Here is a 27,893-nt window from a genome sequence, read left to right as displayed (position 1 = left end):
TCCCTTTCTTTTAAGTAAGGGGGGAGGGTACTGGTAGGAGCTGGGCAGAGTTTGGGAAAACTCCCTGCTGGTGTCATCTGAGCAGATCATTGAAAGGTTTCTGTCCGACTAGCTGAAACTAGTTGGGAGAACACAAAGGAAAAGATAAGGGGAACGCACTCCATCCACACTCACACTCCTATACTCACTCACACCGAGGAGGCTGTGACCCAGGACCAAGAGACAGGTAAGAGTTCTGTCATAGCTGCCTATAGATGAGATGTTCTGTATATTCAGTGGCAGGACAGGGTCAGTCACCACTATGCACCCAGGTTTGTGGGCTCAGTGTTCAGCGCATACCCTCTAGCAGGATTCCCTCCACCAGGTACAGAACTCTCTGCTCTTGGACTTCCCACTTTAATTTGCAGTAACCTGTGTTTAAAAAACAAACAAAAACAAACTCCCTTCTAATCAATGAACAGTTCAACGCAGGTGACCTGTACTCATCAATGACGTAGGGAGTCCAGGAGCAGAGTGTTGCGCACCTGGTGGAAGGGGTCTTGTTGGAGGGTATAAGATAGTGCAGGGTGCTGACCTTCTGCTATGGGCAATAACGTGCCCATTAGGGAAGCATATTAGTCACTTACTCAAGGTCGCAACGATCTTGACCCACAGATGCCCATTGCAGTTGCCGCCCCTTTGTAACTTGCCTTGTCCATCACCATGGCTTGCTGGGGGTTCACCGAGTGATGGAGAGTTGTGATTGTGCCAGGGGCAATATGTTTTCATATATTTTGTCTCTTTACATCTACAAAATGATATTGCACTATGTACCCCCCTCCAAATTCCACCCACGCCCCTCGCATCTGATTTCCAATTCAGATAACTCAGACACAGCTTAAAATTTTTATCACTTTTACAAAGAAGACAGGTGACATAACTTATTTTAATTATTACATGACTCTAGTGCAGTGATTCCCAACCTCGGTCCTCGAGGCACATTATCAGTCCTGGTTTTAGTGATATTCATGGTTGAGCACAGATGGTTTAAATCAAAATAACTGAGGTACTAATTAAGTCACCTGTGCTTAAGTATGGTTATCCTTAAAACCTGGACTGTTAATGTGCCTTGAGGACCATAGTTGGGAACCCCTGCTCTAATGTTAACCCAGTGTGTATGTAGCACTTATAATATCATCTTTGTTTAGGTACAAAACCTTTTTTTTTTCCTGATGCTAATTGCATTTTTTATCAGGAAGAATACACATTGGTTAATGGAAAATGCAGAGGCTGGCAGACATTTATCTAGGATCGAATGTTATCAGTTAGATATGAAAACAAACATTGAGTAAATTAGGGCAAAGTTTCCCAAACTCCACCATTACAGTCCAGGTTTTAAAGGATATCCATGTTTGAGTCCAGATGGTTCAATCAAATCGACTGAGGTACTAATTAAGTCACCTGTGCTCAAGCATGGATACTCTTAAGACCTGGACTGAAATGGCGAAGTTTGGAAAACTAGGAATTAGGGCAAAGTTGTTCTCTCACACACAAAAGGAAAATCAATAGGATGTTTATGTATGGTTATTGGTCTGGCCCATAATTGGTCCACTTTCAGCGTTCTAATGATATAACCCATAAGGTGGCATGTGTTCTATATTTCCCTGGCATAAAACCTCCGCTTGTTCTCTCCCTTTCTCCATCCTCCTGGCTCTCTCACATTCATTCTCTCCTTGTTAACCTCAATGGCTCTTCCCCACTCCATTAAACTCTCTCATGTGGCTTCTCAAATATTTATGCAGCTTTTTAATATGCTGCGTTTGACCAGCATCCAAAACCTCTCGGCCTGTGGATTCCCTAACGAGCGAGAGTCCCTTATTTCCTAAGCACCACGATCCAGTTAAAGTTAATTGGGCAATTAATGTGTAATCCTGAATTTGAAGACGTGAACATGGCGTGAAATGCTAGTCTTGATAATAATGCGTGTGTCTTAAAACCACAAAAATTGTGGCATTCAGCCAGTGCTAACAAGAGATTATTGACTTTAAGGAAAAAGTTTTAAGTCCTCTTTAAGTCTTCACACAAAAAGAAACAAACTTGTAACTGCTTTGTTGCCTTTGGGGTATAACCGGGAAAGGCAGCCTGACTAGACCGTGCAGAAGTGGAGTATCAACCGGTGATGACTCCTGCCCCTTCCACACTGCCAGCAATAACCCGGGCTATTGTACGTGAACCCGCAGCAACCTGCCTTACTGTGCAGTGCGAAAGGGCCAAGTTGAAATAACCGGGGTCGAGCAGGGTGGAACACAGCTTCAACCAGGCTCACGATGCAGTGTGAACAGGTAACCTGGGTCGATGCGACCCGTGTCCCGTTCATAGCATAGCAAGAGCCTGCGCTTGGATATTATCTCATCTCCAAGCGCCGGCTCAGAGCATGATGGAGGTGACGCCATCGACCCGGCAATAAGTCAGGACACCAGTCTGAAAGGAGTCTCAGCGGAGTCGGAATGGACCTGTGAACATAATCCCGGGTGCGACCCAGCATTGCCATGTGAAAGGGGTTCCCAAACTCCACTATTACATGCCAGGTTTTAAGGATATCCATGCTTAAGCCCAGATGGTTAACTCAAATTGACTGAGGTGCTAATAAAGTCACCTGTGCTCAAGCATGGGAACCCTTAAAAATTAGACTGTAATGGCTGAGTTTGGGAACCTCTTCCTCCTAAGTTTCTAGATCCTCATGCTATTAATGGTTACCCCCAAAACATTTATACCCACCCACTCATTATGCATTATAGTGTTTTGGAATAAGTTGTTTGATTTCATCTTATTTGAAGTTACATCTGACAGACTGGAGTACATTTTTAAATCTAAATGTGGTGACCCACAGGGTACATACAGTAAACTACGAACAAACCTAAGCAGTAAACACTACTAGTGTAGAACATTACATTACTTCCCCGGGTCATTCAGCTGGGTCGGACTTGAGGCTACAAATTGTTTCTGCTCTCTCAGGACAATTATTTGAGGAGCATCCCGAATATTCCCAGAAAGTAGGCAACTGTGTGGAGCATACGTGCCTACTTTTAAAAAGACATTTCAGGGAGATCGTGAAGAAAACACCTATAAGTGCGCTGTGAAGTGGGCGTGTACTGCTACATATGAGAGGCGTGTCATAATGTTCATTTACATTCAAGTGTAAATGAGCCCCAAAGCAGTTAGTGTGTTTTCATCACCAAGTAAATATGTCTGATACTTTTCAGAAAATACATGTAGCCATAGGGATCATTGTGCCTTATAACCAATGCAGGGAAATTATACTGATGGTCCTATTTCAATATATATATCTGCTGTTGTTTTTTTTATATAACTGCTTCGTAATGGGGGTAAGGTGCAATCAGGGAAATTGCTAGACTATTCAGAGAGGCAGGGAGATTGCTACTATTTCAGGGAGTCTCCCTGACAATTGGGGAGTTGTCAAGTATGGTGTAAAGTGGGATCGGTATGGAATACCGCCGGACACTGTTCTTATCTCGACACCGGAAGACCGGCACCAGTGAAGATCCCGACATCTGTAAAAGTACTAACTAACCTAACCTCCCCCCTAACTCTCCTTTAGGGGTGCCTAACCCTATCCCCCCCTGTAAGTGCCTAAACCTAACCCCCCCTTTCCCGCAGCCTAAACCTGACCCTCCTGGGGGGGGACCTAATCCTAAATCCCCCCCCCGTGAGTCCCTAACCTAACCCTCACCCCCGCGGCTGTCCACGCCCGGCGTACCTTCGATCAGTATGCCAGACGTCGGGGTCCCAGCATAGGTAAAATGACAGGCGTCGGTATTTCGACGCCTGTCATTAGACCCCTGCCGGGATTGGTATACAATCGGGAAACCGGCTGCCTTAATACCGACAGCTGGCTTCCCGACTGTCATATCCCGGCGAGGGTGAAATGCCGGGTGTCTAGATGTAGACGCCTGACATTTCCCTGACGCCGGGAGACCGGCGCCCAGCATCCCGATCGAAGGGATGCTGGGCGCCGCGCACGGGGGGGGGGGGGGGGAGGGCGGGCTAGGTTTAGGGCACCCCCCAGGAGGTTCAGGTTAGGGGGAGGGAGGGTTAGGGTTAGGCACCCCCGAGGGGACTTAGGTTTAGGTAGCAGGGAAGGGGGGGGGGGGGGTTAGGTTAGTTTATACTTACCTTAGCGACGATCGGGATTTCCAGCGCTGTTTGGCTTCCGCTGCCGGGAACTCTGCTTTTGTCGGCCAGGCGCATACCGATTCCCCGGGATTAGACAGTCTGGAAGCCGGCGGTCGGCATTTCGACCGTCGGCTTCCTGACTGCATCCCTGTGAAGTATACCATGGCAAAATCTATCTACTGAATGTGTATGTACTGTAATCTAGGAATGATTCAATTCTTGGCACTGGACGCAAATGCGTTAATTGCGGAGTTTTACATTACAGCAGCATTGCAGATTGTCCTGCGTACCTTAATGGCCTGCAAAGGAATATCTGCAATGCTAGTTCCCGCCAGTTGACAGAGAAATCGTAAGAGTGCGGGCAACCTGCAGCCATCTCTAACAATTGATTCGCCCCCTAACAGTTTTAAATACTAAGTAAATATTTAGCTAATATACAGGCTCAGATAATCTACAGAAACCTTTTTTGGCACGAAGTATTTGACTTTAGTAAAAACACAAATCAGGTCATCCATATGATTTACTTCATGATGGTAAAAACAAATCATCATCGACAAATTAAAATACCAAAAAAAAAGGTCTAAAATATATTGATATAGAGGATTCTGTTGTTATTTTAATTAAATAGAGCGTATACTGTATTTAATGTGTTGTTTAAACTTTCCCTGTCACCTGTGCACAGTAGAGGTAGCCATTTTGGGGGCTGGGTTACTAATCCTGTAGTACTAGTAATACAGGCTATTTTTACTAGGGATCGGTGTCATCAATGAAACGCAGCCAATGCTTCTGAGTGAATTATTACAATATATTCTGATTAACTGTGTTTTTATGATGTCATCCGTTCCTAGTAACCCCATTGGCTGCATTTTCAGGAATATAGTTTCAGCCAACAAAATGGCTGCCTCCACTGTGGTTACGCTACTGGCACTCTTTAATGCTGGCCATAATAACACGGATTCAATAATCCCCAGCCAATGTTCTTACTTAATTATACACAGGTCATTTAGTTTGTGGGCAAGGAGTGACCAATAATGTTCGTCCACTTGTGTCTGATTGACAGGCTGCAGCGTTTTGGTGGTGGTGCGGGGGCATTCCCATTTTCCAGGAGGGACGAGGCCGGAGTCTGTGTTGGTGAACACAGATTTCCCAGCCTTGTAAGTGACCCGGCACTGGCCAGGCTAAGGTAAGCTTCAGTTTACACAACCTGGCCAAAGAGGCAACCAGCGTGATGGTGATTCGATGAAGCGTATGTGGATTTTGTTGCACGGTATTACGCAGCCGCTTCTGTTCGGCTATGCAATATCAGCCATCTCTGAATCAGGCCCATAGCATGGAACTGATCTCCTCCTATAGATGTATTTAGAGCAATATTTCTCATATCCTGTTTTCACAAGTAGATCAGCTTATGAGACTTTTCCTTTTCAATTGATGATTTATTTATAGTTATAGTAAGTCCTTCTGTAGGCTTGGTGCTAAATAAAATTAAACATAATTTTCAATCCAAGTGAGTCTTAGCTCCGCCTCCTGGCATCTGCACCAGCCTCAGACCATATCTATCTATCTCTCTCAGTGGCGTAACTAGGGTATTTGAAAAGGGAGCCCCCCCCCCCCCCCTGGTGTGGGCACGCAGCGAAAAAATGGGCGGGGTCACTTAAAAATGGGGCATGTCAACATGACACACCTCTTTTTATTTTCACACTGAACATTCCTATCCATATGCACCTTAACCCCAGTAGTACCCCTTATACAGTACCCCCAGTATGCAGTTGTGGTCCCTCTTATGCAGGCCCATAGTAGTGCCCCTTATACAGTATCCCCAGTAGTGGTCCCCCCAGATGCAGTGCCCCATGTAGTGTTCCCCCTTATACATTGCCCCCAGTAGCAGTCCCCACAATGCAGTGTGCCCAGTAGCGGTATCCCCATATGCAGTGCCCTTTATATGGTGCCCCAGTAGTAGTCCCCCCCCCCCCTATGCAGTGCCCTTTATATAGTGCCCTCAGCAGTAGTCCCCCCCCCCATGCAGTTTTCCCAGTAGTGGTCCCCTTATGCAGGCACCCAGTAGTGATCCCCCCTATCCAGTGCCCCCCTGTAGTGGCCCTTCCTATTATTGCCCCAAGTAGTGGTCCCCCGAGTGCAGTGCCTCTACTAGTAGGCCCCTTTTATAATGCCCCCAGTAGTAGTCCCCAGTAGAGGTTCCCCCTCCCGATTAAGTGCCCCCAGTAGTAGCCCCCCCCCAGTAGAGGTCCTCCCAATAATGGTGCCCCCACCCCCAGTAGAGGTCCTCCCAGTAGTAGCCACCCCCCTCCCCCGTTCTGCAGATAGGTTAAAAAAATATATATCTGTGTATATATATGTATATAAAAACATACTTACCTGCCGCTCCCGCCGCCGCCCGCCAGTCCTCCCGGGCTGGCGCGCTCAGCATTATGGGACAGACGTCATGACGTCAGTCCCATTACCCACTGCAGGAGCCGGAAGGAAGTCCGGCTCTTGCAGTGGGTGCTGCTGCAGTCAATGAGAGTCTATCTGACTCTCATTGGCTGCTATTTAACACACGCATCGCCGCCAGCGCTGGCGGCGATGCGTGTGTTATGCACAGCCTGAGCCCGCCTCCTGGCGCTATTGGGCAAGCGCTCAGGGGGAGGGAACGGGCTCAGGTGTACAGAACAGGACCGGCGCTGGAAGCCTAGCGCCGGTCCTGTGTAAATGTGTAGCGCCGACCGCAATCACTGCGGTCGGCGCTACACTTGTGGCTAACTAGGGCAGACCGGACCGTGGCCGGCGGCGCCCCCCGCGCCGCCGGTCCCACGGCGCCCAGGGCACACACCCTGCCCGACCCCCCCTAGTTATGCCACTGATCTATCTGATATACTGTATATCTATCTAACTCATTATTTATCGATCTAACGCATTATCTATCTATATCATATCTATCTACTATCTCATTATCTATCTATATCATATCTATCTATCTCCTATCTGTCTATCTCATTATCTATCTATCTTTCATATCTATCTGTCATATTTGTCTATCTATCTTATCTATCTCTCATATGTCATATCTATCTATCTATCTCTCATATGTATCTATCTCTCATATCTGTCTATCTCTCTGTCATCTATCTATCTATCTCTCATATCGATCTATCTATCTATCTATCCCATATCTATCTGTCATATCTGTCTGTCTATCTAATATCTATCTTATCTATGTCATATCTGTGTATCTCTCATATCTGTCTTATCTATCTCATTATCTTATCTATATCATATCTAATATCTATCGATCTCATTATCTTTCTTATCTATATATCTCATTATCTATCTCACATCTCTCTCTCTCTAACTATCTATCAATCATCAAAGTAATTGTAGCATAACCTGTATCTGTCAAAGTCAGTGTTTCAGACTATATTGGCCATTGTATCTTGGTGCGTTTTAAAATGAATATTAGGAGTTTATATAAGTTATATTGAGCTCCATTACACTGCAAAGGAAATCAGAACAGCCTGTGGCGAGTATATGATATATCTGCATTTTTATATGTAAACACTTTTCAGGAAATTGGTTTGGCTTGTAAGATTCCAAAGGGGGAGATGTACTAAGCCTTGGGGAGTGAGAAAGTACTAACCAATCTGCCCCTAACTATCATTTTTTAAACACAGCCTGTAAAGTAACAGGAGCTGATTGGTTAGTACTTTATTGCTCTGCACTTTATCACTCTCCAAGGCTTAGTACAGTACATCTGCCCCCAAAATGTATCCAAGTTGTAAAAGCAAATAGATTTGTGGAAGATACCCCTGGGGTACTGAAATGGGCACACTTGGGAGAGTTGTCCATTGAACCAATCGCAACTGCCCGATGTTTAATACATTGGGGGAGATGTATGATGCTCAGAACGTGCGCTGATACCGCTCCTCCCCAATGTATTGTTCGCGGTTTGGGTGGTAAATGACAGGGGCGCTATGCATCCCTGTCATTATCGGCGCTGCTATCTACAAGATAGCGGCACCGTTAGCTGGGCCATGTATGAACGTTCAGATCGCCTGACCGTTGGGCCCGCTGTAGCTGTCGCTATCGACAGCTACAGCCTGGCGCTGCCCTATCCCCGCAGCAGGGACAGCGCTGTCCCTGTGGCTGCCGGCTCCAGGCTGCGCGTGGGGATCTCGCGATACTTGCGAGATCCCGCACATGGTCAGTAGAGCCGGCCGGGACTGAGACACAGCGCATGAGCACTAGGCTGATGCGCTGTGGTCACTATCGGGTAGCGCCGGAGGGGGGAATTAACGCTCCCCCTCTCTGGCCGATGAGATGTTCTTACATCTCATCGGTAGTGCTTCCTGCTTCGCCTCGGTAAAGAGTATTCCCGTCATTCTGGCCCCGCCTCCACTACACAATGGCGATATTACAGGCATTCTGAAGCGGGACGGGGCCAAAACAACGTGATTCAGTGTGAATCGCGTCAACGCCCACCGCTGCGGGGGTTTCAGAGGTAATTTGCGGGGGGGATAGGAGGGGTTTGCTTGTCTTCCCGGGAGGTCGGGAGCGGCACCCGATTTTCGGGAGACTCCCGACCAAATCAGGAGGGTAGGCATGTATGGATGAATTACCAACCAATCAGCTCCTAACTTACTTTTCAAACACAGCTTGTAAAGTGACAGAAGCTGATTGGTTGGTAATTTATCTCCATCCACTTTTTTTCTTCTCTAAAGGGCAAATTTACTAAGATGGGAGTTCCATTAAGAAGTGATGTTGCCCATAGCAACTAATCAGATTCTACTTCTCATTTATCTAGCACCTTCTAGATAATACCTGGAATCTGATTGGTTGCTATGGGCAACATCACTTTTTAATAGAACTCCCATCTTAGTAAATTTATCCCTAAGGCTTAGTACATAGACCCCAATGTTAGTCCTTACACATTCTTCTCCTGAGACAAATTTTGTGTATATTATCTTTGCATTATTATACTGCATTCTGTTAGTGCGGTTTCTGTACGATGATGTACCATGTACTGTAATGTTGTGCTATTCTTTTAAATTACTGTATATTTTGATTGTTGAATGCTGGCAGTATTGTCTATTGGAACCCCTGAGGTAACTTTGTTGTACCTGCCCTCCCAATGTAGCACTGCCAGTATATACCGGCAGCTCACACATTTTGGGGAGCTCTACCGAGCAGTTCAATTCCGTCGTCATGGTTCCGCTGTCTGATGCTGCAGGTTGAGCAATGATGTGCGGGGCCACATTGACGCAATTCACGGCATATTATTAAATTGTATGCAGCACCATCTCTTCTGCATAACTATAAATGCATGAGAATAATTCAGCGTTAACTGATGTTATAGCTATATATATATATATATATATATATATAAAATATATACACACATAAAGCTATGCAGTCCTCGCCTCTGGCTCCAGATGATATATCACAGCCGAAGTTCATATATCAGACTAACGGACCACCGCCAGCTGTGGTAACAGCGCATGACATCACACACGCCCAATGCGTGTATCGTCAATGGATGACTTCGAAGTCTGATATCTGAACTTCGGTTGTGATATAACATCTGGAGCCAGAGGACCGTTTAGGTTTAAAATAGCGATCCTAGCCATAAATGTATGTGAGCTTTAAGTTTAGTAAAGCGATTGTCTACCTTTTAATTTAAGAGTGCACTCTCCCTTCATTTGCATATTATATTTATGCAAATGGAATTAACTGATGAAGATCAAGGGGCCAGAAGCCTGTAATCTTATATCTATTATCTAGTTATAATCTACGTATCTATCTCAGACTTGCCTACATCCTGGCTGCTTCCTCTGGGAGGGAGTAGTCAGGTCGGCTTAGCAGGGGGGCAGGGTCTGTATAGAGGGGCGTGGCCGGGCACATTACAAACCGTTTAGGGGCGGGACTGGGGACGGAGCCACGAGATCGCATAATTTAGGCTCCGCCCCAGCTACATTACGGGGGGGCTGGAGGGGTCGGGAGGCCTGCCTACATTTCTGGGGGGCCGGGAGCGGCACACGAATTTGGGAGGCTCCCGGCCAAATCGGGAGAATAGGCATGTATTATCTATCTATCTATCTATCTATCTATCTATCTATCTATCGTAAAGCAGAATGGAAATGGCCACTCCTAAATCTAAGTGTTATTTGTATTGTTGTGATTTTCAAAAAGCACTATGGGGCCTATTTATCAAGCTTATTCTTCCATTGTATCCTGCAGCCTCCGGCCAGCGGTAGAGGCCGGCACTGTGCGCATGTGCATTGTCAGCTTCCCCTGGAGAAGTCTTTCACAAACGTGATCAGACTTCCACAAAATTCAGGGCTATAACTCGCAGGGACAGCAGTTACCGCAATCCATACTTGCCAACTCTCCCTCATTGTCAGGGAGACTCCCTGAAATAGTAGCAATCTCCCTGTCTCCCTGAAGAGTCTAGCAATCTCCCTCATTTTATCTTTACCTCCATTATGAAGCTGTTATATTAAAAAACAGATATATACATTCAAATGGGATCATTCGTGTCATTTCCTTGCATTGGTTATTATAAGGCACAATGATCCCTACGAATTTCTGAAAAGTATCAGTGTGTTTTCATCAACAAACAGATCTTACTGACTGCTTTTGGGCTGGTTTACATTTGGATGTAAGTCCGGTTTAGGACACGCCTCTCAGATGTCTCAGTACACGCCCATCACATGTAGGACACGCCTCTCAAATGTAGCAGTACACGCCCACTGTAACACGCGCTCATAGGTGCTGCTTTCACAATCTCCCTGAAATGCTTTTTCAAAAGTAGGCAAGTATGCCGCAACCACTGTCCCTGCAAAGTCCCCTTTGTACATAGGGTAATATTTTCATTCAAATTAAAATATTACCCGCAATATGGAACCTTAATAATCGTGGCAGTTCCACCATTATTAATACATGGGCCCCTATATCATCTTTCTTAAGGTATTAAAAACGATCACAATGCTGATTGATACATTATACTTTTTTTTTAGAACATCGCCCATTTATCACTTTGATAATTTTATTGATTGGGGCCCACACAAGTTTGATGCCCAGGGGCCCCCGCAGACCTTAATCCGGCCCTGATGCAGGGGCATACAAAGGAGCAGTGTTACTTGTGACACACAGAGCCCTCTCTATATTATCTGTGTTATGGTCATTTATGAGCCATTAATAAATGAGCAAAGCTACACATTACTTTTTCCTAGACTTGCCTATTATAGAAGCATACTACAATGCAACTCTGAAAATGTGGCCCAATAGAGAATTACTTGTTATAGGCAGCTCACACCTCCCTTATTACTTACCTGTCATGTTCTGCGCCCCTCTAACAGTACGGTACCTCATTACTGTTGCCAGGTAACTCTGGACGGTGGAGCCAGGATGATAGCACCCAATGGGGTATATGTATTATAGCTATAACGCTTCCTGCTTCGCCTCTTTACCGAGGCGAAGCAGGAAGCACTACCGGTGAGATGTGTGAACATCTCACCGGCCGGAGAGGGGGAGCGTTAACTCCCCCCTCCGGCGCTACCCGCTCCAGACCACATCGCATCAGCCTAGTGCTGATGCGATGTGTGTCAGGCCCGGCCGGCTCCAATGAGCATGCGCGGGATCTCGCAAGCAGCCCTGGAGCCGGTAGCCACCACAGCAGGGACAGCGCTGTCCCTGCTGTGGGGATAGGCTAACGCCAGGCTGTAGCTGTCGATAACGACAGCTACAGCCGGCCGAACGGTCAGACGATCTGACCGTTCGTACATAGCCCAGGTTGTCGGCGCTGCTATCTTGTAGATAGCAGCGCCGATAATGACAGGGGCGTATTGCACCCCTGTCATTTACCGCCCAGACCCCCGATCATACATCGGGGAGAAACGGTATCAGCGCACTTAACGTGTGCTGATACCGTTTCTGGGCTTCATACATCTACCCCAATGAGTGTCAGCTTAACACTTCACCTGGTCACTACTGTGGGACATTTAAATATCTGGGGGGTGAATGGAGACCCTCCAACATGACCCCTTCCACTCTGCTCCTGGATTTCTCTCTTAATTGATGATTGCAGCCACCTGTGGTGAAATACCTGCCTCATCTTTTAGCTAGCTCAACACAGGTGTCTGCAATCATTAGAGAAATTCAGGAGTAGAGCATTTTGTACCGGGTGGAGGGGGTCATGTTGGAAGGTAGGTGAATGAGCAGGGCATCAAACGACCTTCACAGGGACACAATTGCGGCTGGACCAGGAGGCGGAGCTTCTGACTGCATTGGGCGGAGCTTCAGACGGCCCCTGGTGGTGGGGAGGTAGAGTAACGGGGCTTCAGAGCTCGGACTGGCCGGCCAGGAGGTGAATGGACGGGGGGCATTGGAGTCCTGTTGGCGGTGACAGTTGATACGTGTTTTTTTTTCTCCCATCTGTGCTGGAGTGGGTCCTGTGGGCTTATTTTCATAGGGGGCCTGGAGCTGCAGCTCCGCCCACCCCCATGATTAATCCGGCCCTGACCCCCCGCGTCACCATCCACAAACGGCACTTCCTGTCAATCACTCTGAGATAAGTCTGCATAGTCACTGCGTTCGCAGTGGCCAACTCGCGCACTGCGATGCATGCGCAGAACATAACTGGCCGATTGCGCGCGTATTAGCAACTGCAATCCTTGCTGAATCAGGCCCTCTGTACATTGTTTTTACTGTAGCACCAGGATTAGGAAATATGTGCGCCTGACCGGGTGTTATGTGTGAATTGCAGAATTTTAGGATTCTTCAACCCTAGTGAAGGGCCCCATATGAGAATCTTCCCCCTGGGGAGAGGACCATGCTGGCTCTTGTGGCTGGAATGTGCCTACGGCTGTTATCCTAGCACTGTACAGGGCATTGAGAGAGCAATCTAAACCCAACAGATGTCAGCGGCGACTGGACCATAAAGCAGTAATTGGGGGGGTGGGGGGTGTAAGACCTTAGTATTTTCTATGGCACAGAAAGCTGAATGTAGCTGGTGATTGTGTGCGGTGATTGTATTTTATTTGGTACGACACGGCACTACCTACAAGCCTAGACACTTGTACATACAGGCTGCAAAAACATTCCTGTTGGAAGGGGGATTATTGATTGCTGGTTTTTTTTTTTTCAACAGTCCTATTTAATTCTCTCTCATGCAGCCTCAGCAAATTCCGCCTATGATCTGCATAACATTGTATTGTGCTTGCACTGGGCCTTACATACCTATGGGCCTGGTTCAGAGGTGTACGCTAATGTTAATATTCGCAGCTGTGGATATGTGAGGATATGCTAATTCACCAGCCATCGGGACTTGTCCTGGGACGCCCACCGGAGCCATCGCAGCGGTCCGCAACTGCGCGCACATACGCAGCATCGGAGGCATATCAGGCAAACATCAACTCCACAGCATACAGCTATACATCAAGCCCTATATGTGTTACCAATGCATACTTACCGATATTTCTGCAGGGGGCTGCCAGGTCCGTCCAGCAGGGAGGGTGGGGGCGGTTCAGGTAGGCGGAGCAGGGGCGTGTCGACGTGATTGCGTTATAGTGGTCCCGCCCCCTCTTTATAATGCCAATATTACCGGCATTATAAGGCAGGGGTGGACCTACGATGACGCGATTCAACACCTATATCGTCATCGCACCCCCGGACTTTCCACTTTTGCGGGGTGCCGGCTGCCATTCCGGGGGACTTGCTTAGTCTTGCATGGTGCCTGGAGAGGCACCCGATTATCAGGAGGCTCCCGGCAGTCCTGGGAGAGTAGGCGAGTATGTACCAATGTATGATTTAGAACGTAAGCTCTTCTGCACGGAGAATTCCCAGTTTCTTGTTACCACGTCAGGAATTATTGTATAGTCTGTCATTCTCTCTCAGCCGCTGATCCTGACTTTTGTAGAGCACTGCAAACACTGTTGGCCCAATATAAACCATGTATAAATATTGTCTTGGTTTATTCTTCGGGGTGAAGTGTTAAATCTCGTGCAGGACATTTTAAGTACATCTTGATGATCTATTGCATTCAGTCAGCGGAAGAGAACAATGGGCTTCTGTGATGCTTAAGTAGATCTCATGGAGGAGAATGCTTTGGTCAATGCTTAAGCAGGGAGGATTTTAAAAGCAAATTATTCAGTGCTGTTAGACATCAGTTTGATGCAACCTTTTATTTGAGGCTCTGCAGGGCTTCCGCACTTCAGTGCATAGTAATGATCTCTGCTAAGAACAATGTATATAATGAATATCATGTGGGGTTTAGTTTAAGTGTTAACTAGCACATTACAATTGCATTGTTGTGAATGAGCTCTGATGTTTGTCAGACTTTGGCAAAATATAATCTTTGGCCCTCATTCAGAGCCGTACGCTCTGAGCAGAGCGCACGCTCTGAATGAGGGCCGCCCTCCATAAAAATGGAGCGTCCTCCTGGACGCTCGTATAGCTGTGGGTCACCACCCACAGCCTATACGAGCGTGCAGTTTGATGGTCGTGACCATCGAAACTGCGAGCCGGGGCCTGCGGTTGAGGTTTTCAACCGCAAGCTCCGAAGTGATTTTGGCTCTATCAGAGCCAAAATCACTCCCACTGACATCACTAGTGATGTCAGTGGGCCGGCTTCTGACGGGAGGCGTTCCCGTGGGAACGCCCCCGTCAGGGAGGCACGCCCCCGGCACGCCCACCGAAGGGGGCGTGCTGTCAATCAACATCGACAGCACGCCCCCTTTGATCAGACACAACGAGCGAAGGACTTTCCTTCGCTCGTCGCGTCTGGCGCATGCGCACGACAGAGCTCCCTCCGTCGTGCGCATGCTCAGTGCAGAACATCAACCCACTTGGGAGCGGACAGCCGCTCGCGAGTGGGTCTGAATCAGGACCTTTGTCCGCAAAAGGTGACGTTTTGCCTTGTCCTGAGATCCAAACTTGATGGGATGATCCCAGCCATTACTGCACCGTTCATCTTTATTAAGAAGTGCTTATTATGAAATCCTGAGTACAGTGCTGGGTAAACCTTGTGGTGCCTAGCAAATAAAATATATTAATAATAATTCAATTCAATAAGAGGATAGATAAAAGTGAATGCAATGTCTTATCCACTAATTGATTCCTTGTTTAGCCAGAAGGCATTTTTTCTTTTTCAACTCCATTTTTAATATAATAGGTGATTTTTTTTATTTTATTTTTGTGTACAGTATATTGATTTGTATCAATTAGCCTTTGTTTAACCTCTCCTGATTAGGGCTGTTATTTTGATTGAAGCAGGACACTAGCCAGCAGAGCTCACTTAAGGTGCCCATCCACTAGACTATTAAGTTGAGCGATTGAACGATAACAAAATCGTTTGCAAAAATGTCTAAAATGACCAGCGATGCGCGTGCCCACTGGTCGTTTAGACATCTATCATCGTGCAAACATGCTGGACAACCTGACTATATCGTCAGGTTTAGCATGTTTGCAGATGATTGATGAGCCTGCACTGAACGACTGCTCGTTCAGTGCAGGCTCATCAAAGACTGACAAACGACTGCACGATTACAATGTCGTAATCGTGCAGTCGTTTTCAGATCTGCAAGTGGATGGGCACCTTTACCCTGTCACCCGCCTGAGTGACACGACTACTACCCCACTGAATTGGACTTTTTGTTGACCGGTCAGTCATCCAGTCTGTGCCATGTAATATTGCAATTAGGATGCACAGGGGAGCAGGAATGGGTGGCTGTTTTGGGAAGTATTCCCCCAGGGTCAGTATTATTTATTTATAGATTGTTAGCAAAATAATCATCATGGACGTGACAGCGTCCATCCTCTCCTACAGCGTACCACGGTCATGTCCCCTGTAACTATTTTGAACTCCCTAATGTTTGGAGGTGCGCCAGAGTTCTGACAGTCAAGTGCAAGTGGGAGGAGAGGTTTGCTGGGGCAGTTCAGGTCCTCACGTAGCAGAGGTGGGGCCTGTAGCATCAAAGCCCCGCCCACATCACAAGAAAAAGAATCCGGATCAAGGAGGGTGGCTTTCTTACCCAGGAATCTGGGAGGACACCCCGAAAGTCAGGAGTCTCCAAGACATTCTTCTAGTACAGCCAGCAGGTGTGACAAATCACTGGTGGGAGGAGACCCAGCCTAACAGTAAACTATGGTGGATACTCAGCTGCATTAGAAAAGTTAATACAGTGAAGTGTTAAAACATTTATAAGGCGATGTATGAAATCTCATCAACTTCCAACTGTAATTTTACTGACGGTGCTAGATTCATGACAGTTATAGCATTGGTTGCAACGGACAACGTTTCCACTTTATCTCTACTTAAGGTGTGATACATCTGCCCCTCTGTCTGTAGGGAAGTAGGAATAGCAGACAAATGATATTTATTCATTTATTTTATTAGCGGTTTTTCATGTAAGACCTATATATTACACAGCACTTTGCATTGCATTGAGCACATCAGTATCCTAGATGTTTTATAAATTTATATTTCGGATAATTTACTTTACAATTTTATAGTTTTTATATGTTTTATAGTAAAAGTTTTCATAGTAGTTCGATGCAGTTTTGTTATATGCAGACTAATTCTGTTATCAGCCATTTTGGCCGACTGCGGTGTTCTTCAACAGGCTTAAAGGCAGGAAGACCAATGGGCACAAGCAAAGAAGCTTCCCTCATGATCAAAACCATATCTGAATCTATACTTTTATTTATAATGTTCCTGAAATGTTATTAACCTTTACTAGTTTATATAAAATAACTTGGATATTAGGTACAGTTTATAAGAACAACATGTGTAGTTTGTACAGCATGGAGATGTAAGATGTTAATTTGCTGGAATCATTTATGGTGTTGGGTGTAAAATCACAATTGTGACATTTACATTTTATAGAGGTTTCGGTACAGTTCAATATAAAAGTAAAGTAATACCTGCCTGGTTCAAAATAAGCACTGCCCACATCTAGACCCAATAAACCCACAGTAGTGTCCCCCCTAAACAACAACCACATTTTCACGAAGCCTCTACCCCAGAGGTTCCCAAACTCTGTCCTCAAGGCACCCTAACAGTCCAGGTGTTAAGAATGTCCATGCTTGACCCCATGTGACTTAATTAGTACCTCCATCAATTTGATTTAGCCACCTGTGCTGAAACATGGACATCTCGAAACCTGAGCTGTTGGGGTGCCTTGAGGACCACGTTTGGCAACCTCTGCTCAACCCGACAGGCCATGCCAACGTTGGGACTATTGGAAGGTGTGTAAGTCATAAATTGAACCACGTTACCAGGAAATTTAGTAATTTTTGCAGGAACTGTTGTAGAGCCAACATATGATGCATAATATGAATTGTTTGAGGAATTCTTATACTGTAGTGTGAGAGTTTGTATGAATCAAGATTCTGATCTCTCCCATCATTCTGAAAATCAAGATGAGGTCAAAATGGACACTCGCTCAACTTGCCCATGCACCAACTAGATCCACCTCACCGTGCCTAAATTCATGGGAAGCCATTCGCTTTTCCGCAGTGTGGTAACTAGACATTTTAGTGCCCTGGATTTGAGACCTGTGGCCTTTCCCCTCTATGTTTGTGAGAGTGATACTACTGTAGAAGCACTAGACTACTTCCCAAACCCATACTTACTGACCTTTGGACTTTCCTGCGGAAGGGGGGGGAGTGGTGTGGCAGTAGTGGGCGGTCCTAGGGGTATGGCTAAGAAATCGCTTCATAGTGGCCCCACACGGCTAGACTATGCCGCAATTACTGGCATTGTGAAGCAGCAGGTGGAGCCACGATGCGTGATTCAATGCACATCGCATCATTGCCTGCCTGTACCACCCACATCAGGGTGTGGTTGGGGGTGGATCCGGGAGATTTGCCCACTATTCCTGGTGGCTGTGAGAGCCACTCTATTTTTCGGGAGCCTCTTGGCCGTTCTGGCCAAGTATGTCCAAAACTCTCCCCGAAACCCTACCCATTCCCTCATGTTGTGTCCTCTTAGTAATCCTTCTGCACCCTGTGTAACTTTGAATCAATGCTAGGCAAGAGGAGTAGCTAACATGATATAAATATTAATTATGCTAAAGAACAAAAAACATGAAGTTATTAATCCATTTTAGTGCCCCCTCGGCTTTTGAGCCTTGGTCAGGGGGCACATGAAAAACACCAAACAATCCAGCAGCCAGAATTTCGTCAGGTTTGTTCATTAAGCACTCTGCAGTGTTCTTCAACAGACTTAAAGGCAGCAAGACCAATGTGCACAAGCAAAAAGCTTTCCCCATGGTCAAAACGTCTGAATACGGATTTTGTCCAAACAGGTAGCCTCTGCTGTGTGTAAAGCCGGGTACACACGTGTACAATCACACTATCGATGAGATTTCGCTTTCGAATTCACTTGGGTTCAGAAGTCCCGATCACAGTGCCTATACACGTGTACACACGATACACTCTAACTTGCTATCTTTGACCCCCGTCTATCAAAAATATCGGGTGAAAAGATTTACCACTGTACACACTCTACAGATTTCAGTCTACGATGATGCTAGGTGTAAACAGAATTAGCATAATGGTCTGGAAAAGGGCTAACAGCCATATACACATTTGAACAATGATAAAAGGGTGATTGTTTAAAATAACAAGGCTGTATTTCATGTGTTGATGTTGCAAAAATTTTCACAAGAGTACGTAGCAAGTCACATAACAGATTTAATTATGCACAGCGTCAGCCACAAAGGCAGCGCAGCTGCTCGAGGAGCATGGTAAGAACGGTCGGAAGTGCCTACACACTGCAGTTTAGGTCCGGTATTGTACCATAGCGTCTGTTGTTGCACATAAAACCTGATCTTCAGAGGCTACCAGCTTTCTTTTTGAGAAAACATGAGCGAAGGTGCTTACACCCTCTTAAGATATGTAAATAGGTAAAAGTTAAATAACCATTATTCTTCTAATTCGCCTTGCCCGGGTGGCCCCGCTTTAAGGAAAATTATCCTTACAAGTTTACTGTTCATGTTTATGTCCATAGATCTATAGTGGCGTGTGTGTATATATGTATGTTCTTTAGATGCTTTTTTTGTGTGTTTATATGTAAAAAAAAAAAAAAAAATCTATTTTTCACCTACCAATATTATTAAAAGTGAAGTTTTAAACTGTATTTACTACATATAAGAGTGCCCCCAGCAAATGAGTCTTCTGTCCTTCTCTATAAATACACTCTTAAGATATCGCATGAACGGGTCGGGAATCTACCGGCCCGACGATTGTACACCTGGTAGAGTAGAAACCATTCCTTATAATGAGACAGAGGAGGGTAGGTTGTGCAGATAAGACGAGCAGTACGGTAGCTCTTGTAAAAGTAGATAATTGCATATGGTAACTTCTATACACAGAGTCTAGGCTGTGCAGGGCTAATATTTAAATATGGTGCTTTTTGATTAGGGAAGGTAACAATAGTCTATGTTCTATACATGGAGGGTTATTATAGAAAAACCTGTTGCATACTTGCCAACTCTCCCTGATTGCTACTATTTCAGGGAGTCTCCCTTACTCCCTAAAGAGTCTAGCAATCTCCCTGATTGCACCTTACCCCAATATGAAGATGTTCTATAAAAAACAAACAAACAGAGATATATACATTCAAATGGGATCATTAGTATAATTTCCTGCATTGGTAATAAGGCACAATGATCCCTATGGCTACATGTACAAGTAGATCTTACTAACTGCTTTTGGGCTCATTTACATTTGGATGTAAGGGGGAGATGTATTAACGGCGACATCGCCGTTGCGGTACATCCCCCCCGACTTCGAGTACATACCGCGGTTCATTACCGCGGTATGTACCAAGGATTTCGCAAAGGACAGCTCTCTCGATGAGAGCTGTCCTTTGCGATGCTGCCGGGCAGAGGGACTTCCGGGTTGAACACCCAGAAGTCCTTCTGCGCATGCGCAGAAGGCCGCGGGCCGCGGGGGCTCATGGGAGGGATCCGATCGGATCCCTCCCGGCCCCGAGCGTCGCGCTAAGAAGCCCATAGGCTTCTAATGGGTAACGCCTCCTGAAGGTGGCGTTACCTAGCGACGCGAAGCAGCAGAATGCAGTGCATTCTGCTGCTTAATACATACGGGGAATGCGGTAAAACCCCCGAAAACGGCATTTTCGGGGGTTTTGCCGTTAATACATCTCCCCCTAAGTCAGGTTTATGACACGCCTCTCCGATGTAGCAGTACACGCCCACTATACCGCTGCGCTCATAGGTGTCCCATTTACTGCCACACTCCCCGAAATGCTTTTTCAAAAGTAGGCAACTATGACCTGTTGACAACTCTAAGTGGATCTACAGTACAGGATTAATTTACAACTGGGGGCAATAAGGCATCTGGTGAAGGGAGAGATGAATGGTTATGTGTTTAATGGTAGATCACAGGACAGATTGTGTAGTGCTAGACAGCATTTTAGTAGTCTCTAGACAGTTTGTATAGTTTGAAGTATAGGATTACTAAGACGTGGGAGGCAGGGTAATTCACAGTGACTGGGGAGAGTACATTTATGTGGTTGGATAGATAACACATTGTTTTCTCAGTAACGGGCAGCCTTTGTTAACAGAGCTTTAATTTTGGATTCTTTTGGGGCTGTAAATGAATTCCTAGCAGCAAGATCAGCAGGGGGCATCCTGCCTCTGTGTGTGTGTGTGCAGCCATTGACAGTCTATAAGCCATTTACTAGCATTAGAGAGGTCCTATATTAATGGGGATTCCATGTGTCCAAGCTTTCTCCGGAAAGTCTCAGTTATCACTGGGAATATCACATCTACGATGCTCATTCTACCAGACCCCGAACTCCAGGTGAACATTATAAGCAATGGAGATGAATCTTAAATGTAATACACACAAAAAAAGTAAAGCTGGCAATTGTTAGACTGTTAATATAAAACATTAAATGGTTTTATATAAAGGTTCTGCATTATGATTCTCTGTAGAAGCAAACGTCTGAACAAAATTAAATAAATGCAACATATGGAAGAACTCCGCTGTAATATATGTTCTTGTACAGTAATTGTTTCTTAGGGGTATATTTACTAAAGGTCGGTTTTTAAAATCGATAAAATGCGTTCAACATCGATGGTTGTGTTTCTGGTGCTAAATCACACATATACTAACACTTATAAAAAATGGGCTGTTAGTAAATGTGTGATAAAGCCCCAGAAAACCAACATCGACGTTGATCGATTTTAAATTGACCTTTAGTAAATATACCTCTTATAATCTGCCTTGTGCCTTATATATTCTGTTACATTGTTCACATTGCATGTAAATGCCTCTGATAATGGAACCAATTATCTTCAAAGTAAGCACCCACTTGCTGTATTGTTTCCATATACTTGGAGACTATTGGGAGGTGTCGTCATCAGTACAATATTACCTCCACGCTAATGCCCCTATAACTAATTGCACTGCATGAGGCCTGTGCTTGGCACCCCTGCTGGCATGTAAATGACCCTGTCCATGGAATAACAAGTCAACATACCCACTGCATTGTTTCCTAAAGTCCTCTTACTCCATTCTATATGCATTTCACACAGTTTAAATGTATCAATGTTAATGGTTTGGCCTCCAACAACCTCCCAAAAACAAGCAAAAAGGCTGATTAAAGGAGCACATCCACTAGGCGATATTAATAAGCGATTGCACGATTACGACATCAAATCATGCAATCGCTCATTAATCGTGCACAAATCATGCACTATACTGTCGGAAACGACCAGCGATGCGCGAATCCTGCTGGTTGTTTCCGACATCAATCATCTCCTGAACATGCTGGTCAATCTGCCGATAACGACAGATTGGCCATGTTCGGGGATGAGCGTGGGTGCCTACACTGGATGAGTAATCGTTCAGTGTAGGCACTGCAGGGGATAGAGAACGATGGTACGATTACAATGTTATAATGTTATAATCATACTGTCTATCCCTAGTCGCCTAGTGGATGTGCGGCTTTACAGAAGCATTACATGGGATTGCTGACGTTTGATGCAGATCAAATAGCAGCAGCCGGGACCTGACCTGTTGTTTTGCTAGTTCGTCAGGAATTGATAGGCTGAGAATGGGTTCAGCCTACAAGACTGGCTGCCTCTGCTCTTGTCTTGGTGATGGGTCCAGCATAAAACCCCTTATTGTCATGTCACCTGTCTTCTCTTTCTCTCTCAGGATGGAATTACGGGCTTTGTGTGTCATTGTGCTGGTGGCAATTCTCGCTGTGAGTTCTCAGGCTGCCAAGAACAAAAAAGGTAACATACAGCCACCGGCCCCATCACCACCGCCCAACCTCCGGTCCCTGACATAGCCCTTTGTCTCTCCTCGACATGTCTCCTCCTGGCTGCCCATTATCTCTATTCTTCATTATCATACTCCTTTGACTTACCTATAAAGCACAATCAAAGCCCCCTGTCCAAGACATGTTCTTAGGTCTCAGCGTTCTCCATTTTGTTTTTCTTCACCAGAAAAAGGTAAAAAAGGAGGATCGGACTGTGAAGAATGGAAGTGGGGTCGCTGCATCCCTAGCAGCAAGGACTGCGGCGTGGGCACCCGGGAGGGAACGTGCAAAGAGGAGACCCGCAAACTCAAGTGCAAGATTCCCTGCAACTGGAAGAAACCATTTGGAGGTGAGACCGGTGATTTATACTTTTCACATAGGCATTCAAGAGTCCGGTGTTCAGCCAGTCAGAATCATAAGAATGGGTTTGTTGCCTGAGAGGGAAGGGTCTTTTTTTTGTGGTCTTTCCCATTTAAATATATTCTCAGGCCTCTACTGTACTTCATTCGCCCATATCCTGTTCCAGCATGTCTCCTTTACAGGGCCAAATGGGCCTGGGGCGGAAAGTGACCAAAGGCCTATTGTAATAAGCGAAGGAGGTGTGGCCAGTGATGGGTGGGTGTGGCTAGTGACATGTGGGCGTGTACATCCTTACACTATCAGTCACAATTTCCCCTTTAATAATATAAGAGTGGCCACATCGCATCATTTTGTGGGGAAAATTGAAATGCAATTTTAATATTTATGACCAACCATGTGGGTGGCTGGTTGTCATCATACTGTGGAGGCCTGGAGCTCTGTAGTCCCATGTGCCCCATTGTTTATCTGGCCCTGCTCTTTTATCGCTTGAAAATGGGATTCTGCTGCATATTTCCCTTTATGCCCAGTGTAGGAAGAATCTCAGGCTTTAGTAAACCTAGAGGTCTATGTACTAAGGGCCTGATTCAGAGCCGGACGCTCTGACCATAGCGCTCGCTCTAAATCAGTGCCCTCCACCATGAAAATGGAGCGGCCTCCTGGCCGCTCGTATAGCTGTGGGTGACCACCCACAGCATATGCGAGCGGCGATGATGATGGGTGCGATGGTCTTGACCATCGTGACAATCTGACTTGCGACGGAGACCCTGCAGTAGGGTCTCCCTGCCACGAGCCCTGGAGTGATTTTGGCTCTATCACAGCCAAAATCACTCCCACTGACATCACAAGTGATGTCAGTGGGGCCGGCTTCAGACGGTAGGCGTTCCCATGAGAACGCCTCCGTCTGGCAGGCACGCCCCCGGCACGCCCACCAAAGGGGGCGTGCTGTCAATCAACATCGACAGCACGCCCCCTTTGGTGCGAGACCCGGAGCGATGGAAAGCCCGCCGCTCCCCGGGTCTCGCGCATGCGCACGACGGAGCTCCCTCCGTCGTGCGCATGCGCAGTGGGGAACATCGACCCGCTTGCGAGCGTACTGCTGCTCGCGAGCGGGTCTGAATGACCCCCTAAGCCTTTTGAGAGAGAAAGTGGACGGAGATAAAGTACCAACCATTCGGCTCCTAACTGCCATGTTACAGGCTGTGTTTGGAATAAAAAAAATGACAGCTAGGAGCATATTAGTTGGTACTTTTTCTCTCTCCAAGGCTTTGTACAGAGACCCCCTAGGAGGCTTAATTTTACTTTATATAACAACTGCATTCTCAACAACTGGAAACAGACACGTGATAAAACAAGCAGATATGTAAGAGGGCCCTGCTCACAGGCTTACAAGCTATAGGAACATCTGAGTTTGTTACCCGAGGTTAGGTGCCCTAAATTACTCCGTGGAAGTTTGACTTGATCACTGCTTCACTAGATGGAGAAACAAGTGTTCGATTGTGAAAGTGTGCTAAGAGTTCCATAAAACTTTATACACAGCTCTGCTAGGTCTGTATAAACATGCATTAACAGCTAGCCCCTATGTGCTTTAGTAAATCTAGTATTCTAGTAATCTCAGTGCCTAATTGACCAACTGCTGATAAATGGTCTATACACACCTGCAGCAGAATGATATGAGGTGTTGCCAACCTCACAAATTTATACCAAAAGAAAGATTCTGCGCTGGAGTACAATCAATTATATCTATTCATACCATATATTGTCTCAATAAAACCAGCATAAGTACAACATGTATCACTATGAGCTCTTATATGCACTATCCAAAATAAAAACAAATATAACCAATACTTCTATATATCATTTTTTAAGCTGTCATGTTTTATGCTATGTAATGGACACATTCCTACTTGATATATAGAAGTATTGGTTATATTTGTTTTTATTTTGGATAGTGCATATAAGAGCTCATAGTGATACATGTTGTACTTATGCTGTTTTATTGAGACAATATATGGTATGAATAAATAGAATTGATTGTACTTGCACTCCAGCGCTGAATATCTTTCCTTTAGTAAATCTAGCCCTATATTAAAGGGGAGCTCCAGCTACCAATAATAATATCTACGCTAGCACAAAAACACAACATAATCCAAAACGTTAGAGCCCCATAGTTCCCATGGCCGGGAGCCCACTGGTTCTGCATATATTCACCATGGCTGGAGCTGTAATAAGACCTTTCTTCCCATCTCGGACACGTTTACAGGTAAACTTGGGTATAAAAGGCTGATGAAGCTGGTTGGACGTGCCACCACGGCGACAGACACCGAATCGTCTGCGTTGACAACCATTCATTGCACTGGGTTCACTGTAAAACTTCTATCATTACTGGTGCCAGCAGGGGATGAGTATCTCACGACTCGCAGGATTGTCAGACACAAGGGGGCAGAGGCACTAAGCTCCGGAAAAGTGATAGACAGCCAACCAATTAGCTCCTGTCATTTTTCAAACACAGTCTGTAAGATGACAGTTAGGAGCTGAGTGGCTGGTAATTTATCACTCTCCCATGTATCACTTTCCAAAGCTGCATACATCTACCCCAAGGTTTCTTAAATGTAAACTAGTTGGCGCATAGTGGGAGCTATTGTGAAGGTATTATTGTTAGGTGGAGTGTAGCGAGCATGCAGTCAATACATTGCGTACATCACACACAGATATGTATGTCCAGCATGATGATTGTAACCACCTACCGCGCTATCTATTCCCGTAGCTGACTGCAAGTACAAGTTTGAGAACTGGGGAGAGTGCAACGCCGACACCGGGGTGAAGGGCCGCTCCGGAAGCCTGAAGAAGGCTTTATACAACGCAGAGTGCCAGCAAACTGTGGAAGCCACCAAGCCCTGCTCTCTGAAAGTAAAGTCCAAATCCAAAGGTGAGCTCACAGGCGATCTCCAGCCAAAGTACTGTATATCCCTGGAGCCTACAGAGTTCAATCACTGTCTAATTAGTCAACACCATGACAATATGCACAAATCTACAGCAGTAATAACAATAGGTCATGTAACGCCAAAACAGAGGAACAACACCGTTCACATACATGTGCTGAACACCTAAACTAGTGGTATATCTATAATGGGTGAAGGGTGTGCAGTGTACATGGGTCACTGAGTTAAGGGGGCTCACACCCTACACCCATTGCATTTTCCTGGTCTTCCGGCTGAAGCTTAAGTACACACTGCACTTACTCAGTGTGTGTGTGTGTGTTTGTGTCTGGAGGAGGAGGGTGGGGGGTGTTACACAAAAGACACCCATGTTGTAACCCAAGCATATGGTTGCAATCATCACTCCCTGCAGAAGTTGTAGGTATGGATGAAATAGTTTCTGTTGAAAGCTTTTTCTACCATAAGATGTTTTTGTAAAATGTTTTTAGGTTTGGGTGGCATTTACCTTTATGGTTATGTACAGTACAGTCCCTTGTCACGACAATCTGTGTCTATGGTCTGTCTGGTGCCGCTTAACACTACCATTCTGAGCAATGCCAGTGTGAGCATTATTACTATCTTGTATTTAAATGGTGCTACAAGGGTTCCATGGCTCCGTACATAGTGGATGGGGCATGAAGCAAAGTACATGGGTGATCTTCCAGGACAGTTGTAGACAAGTTCACAACTTTAAATATATTCATAATGACATCATTACAATCCACCGATTACAATAGTTATGTAGAGACCACAGAAAAGGAAATGGCCTCACTTGCAAGAGCTTACACTCTAGACTGACACATGAAGGGAACGGAGCATTAGGAATAGGGGTGGTAGGCCTCTGTGAGTTTTGAGGATAAGTTTGAAGGCTGGGTGAATGACGGAGGGCATTCCAAAGGATCGGAGCAGTGTGGGCGTGGCAGGAGGTGATCCCAGAGGAGGACAGTGGGGTTGATGTATCAAGCTTTGAAAACAGTGGAGAAGTGAACCAATCAGCTTCTACCTATCATTTTGCAGCATGTACCACAGATGTAGGAAGGAGAAGAGTTGTTTATAACTTTGAACCAAGTTGGAATCCCTTACACTCACGTTCAGAGTGCGACATGGAGCTGGTGGAGGGGAGCAACAGAAGTAGATCAGCTACAAAGAGGAAAATTAGGAGGGCTGCAGAGAGTTAAAGAGAGATGGGGGAGGGGGGAGGCAGTAGGTAAATTACAGTAATCAAGACTAGATGATAAGGGCATGGATGAGAAAGGGGACATCCTGGAAATATTATGGAGATGGAAACATCAGCATTGGACGAGGGACTGAATTGCAGGAGAGACAGAGAGAGGGTAGACTCAACAATGACACCCAACAGCAGACCTGGGGAAAAGAGAGGGAGATTGGGGCCTTGGCAGGGGGAAGACGATAACTTCTGTTTAGAAGAGTTGAGTTTAAGGAAGTGGTGGAACTTCCAATGGGGTGGAGGATATGTAGGAGCCACTGGTCAATGGTATCAAATCCCGCGTACAGAGATGGCGTTTATTGTAGTGACCTGTTGGCCACTATTTCCTATGACTACAGTTATTGTAAACATTTGAACAAGTTTATATTTTTTTTTTCTACAGTATAATACATATATGTATTTATTTTCTTTACTCAGGCAAGAAAGGTAAAGGCAAGGACTAGAGAACGAGCAACTGGCACCCATAGAGTGGTCCCATTGGGGTCTGCACCCCAAAGAATAATGGAATCATCTGCCTTTCTCCAATATGCACTCTCCCCGGCCCCCTCTCTCCGCCCGTTCCCTGGTACCCTGATATTTCTATTGTTTAATCACTAATGTCTTTAGGAAGAAAGAAAAAAGTGTAAAAATAAAAGAATCTCTCCTCACAAATGTAAACTCTCCCCAAAACCTCTCTGTCTCCAGGTTACTCCACTGTCTTCTTCCAGCCTACATCAACTTGTACTGACTTCTCCATATATAAACTACCACGCCCCTGTCCCTATACATACTGTACGTGGTTTCATATTTCTGTTTATTTTAGGAAAATTCTTTTTTTTTTTTGTTTTTTTACTGTTTTTGTTTTTAAATAAATGTACAGTTTGAATTTGTA

The 27,893-nt window shown here is 45.6% G+C and overlaps 1 protein-coding gene across 1 annotated transcript; it reads left to right on the top strand.

Annotated features, from left to right (window-relative positions):
- The first annotated feature begins 43 nt into the window (after positions 1 to 43).
- MDK (midkine) lies at positions 44 to 27,893 on the top strand. Its single transcript, XM_088461526.1, has 5 exons — positions 44 to 226; positions 22,354 to 22,433; positions 22,647 to 22,808; positions 25,584 to 25,745; positions 27,440 to 27,893. Exons 2-5 carry the CDS (start codon positions 22,355 to 22,357, stop codon positions 27,463 to 27,465), a joined length of 429 nt encoding a protein of 142 aa, XP_088317652.1. The 5' UTR covers positions 44 to 226; position 22,354; the 3' UTR covers positions 27,466 to 27,893.

Source organism: Taudactylus pleione, unplaced genomic scaffold, assembly GCF_031769625.1.
Source record: "Taudactylus pleione unplaced genomic scaffold, aTauple2 ptg001060l, whole genome shotgun sequence".
Lineage (NCBI taxonomy): Eukaryota > Metazoa > Chordata > Amphibia > Anura > Myobatrachidae > Taudactylus > Taudactylus pleione.
This window is presented reverse-complemented; position numbering and strand designations above follow the sequence as displayed.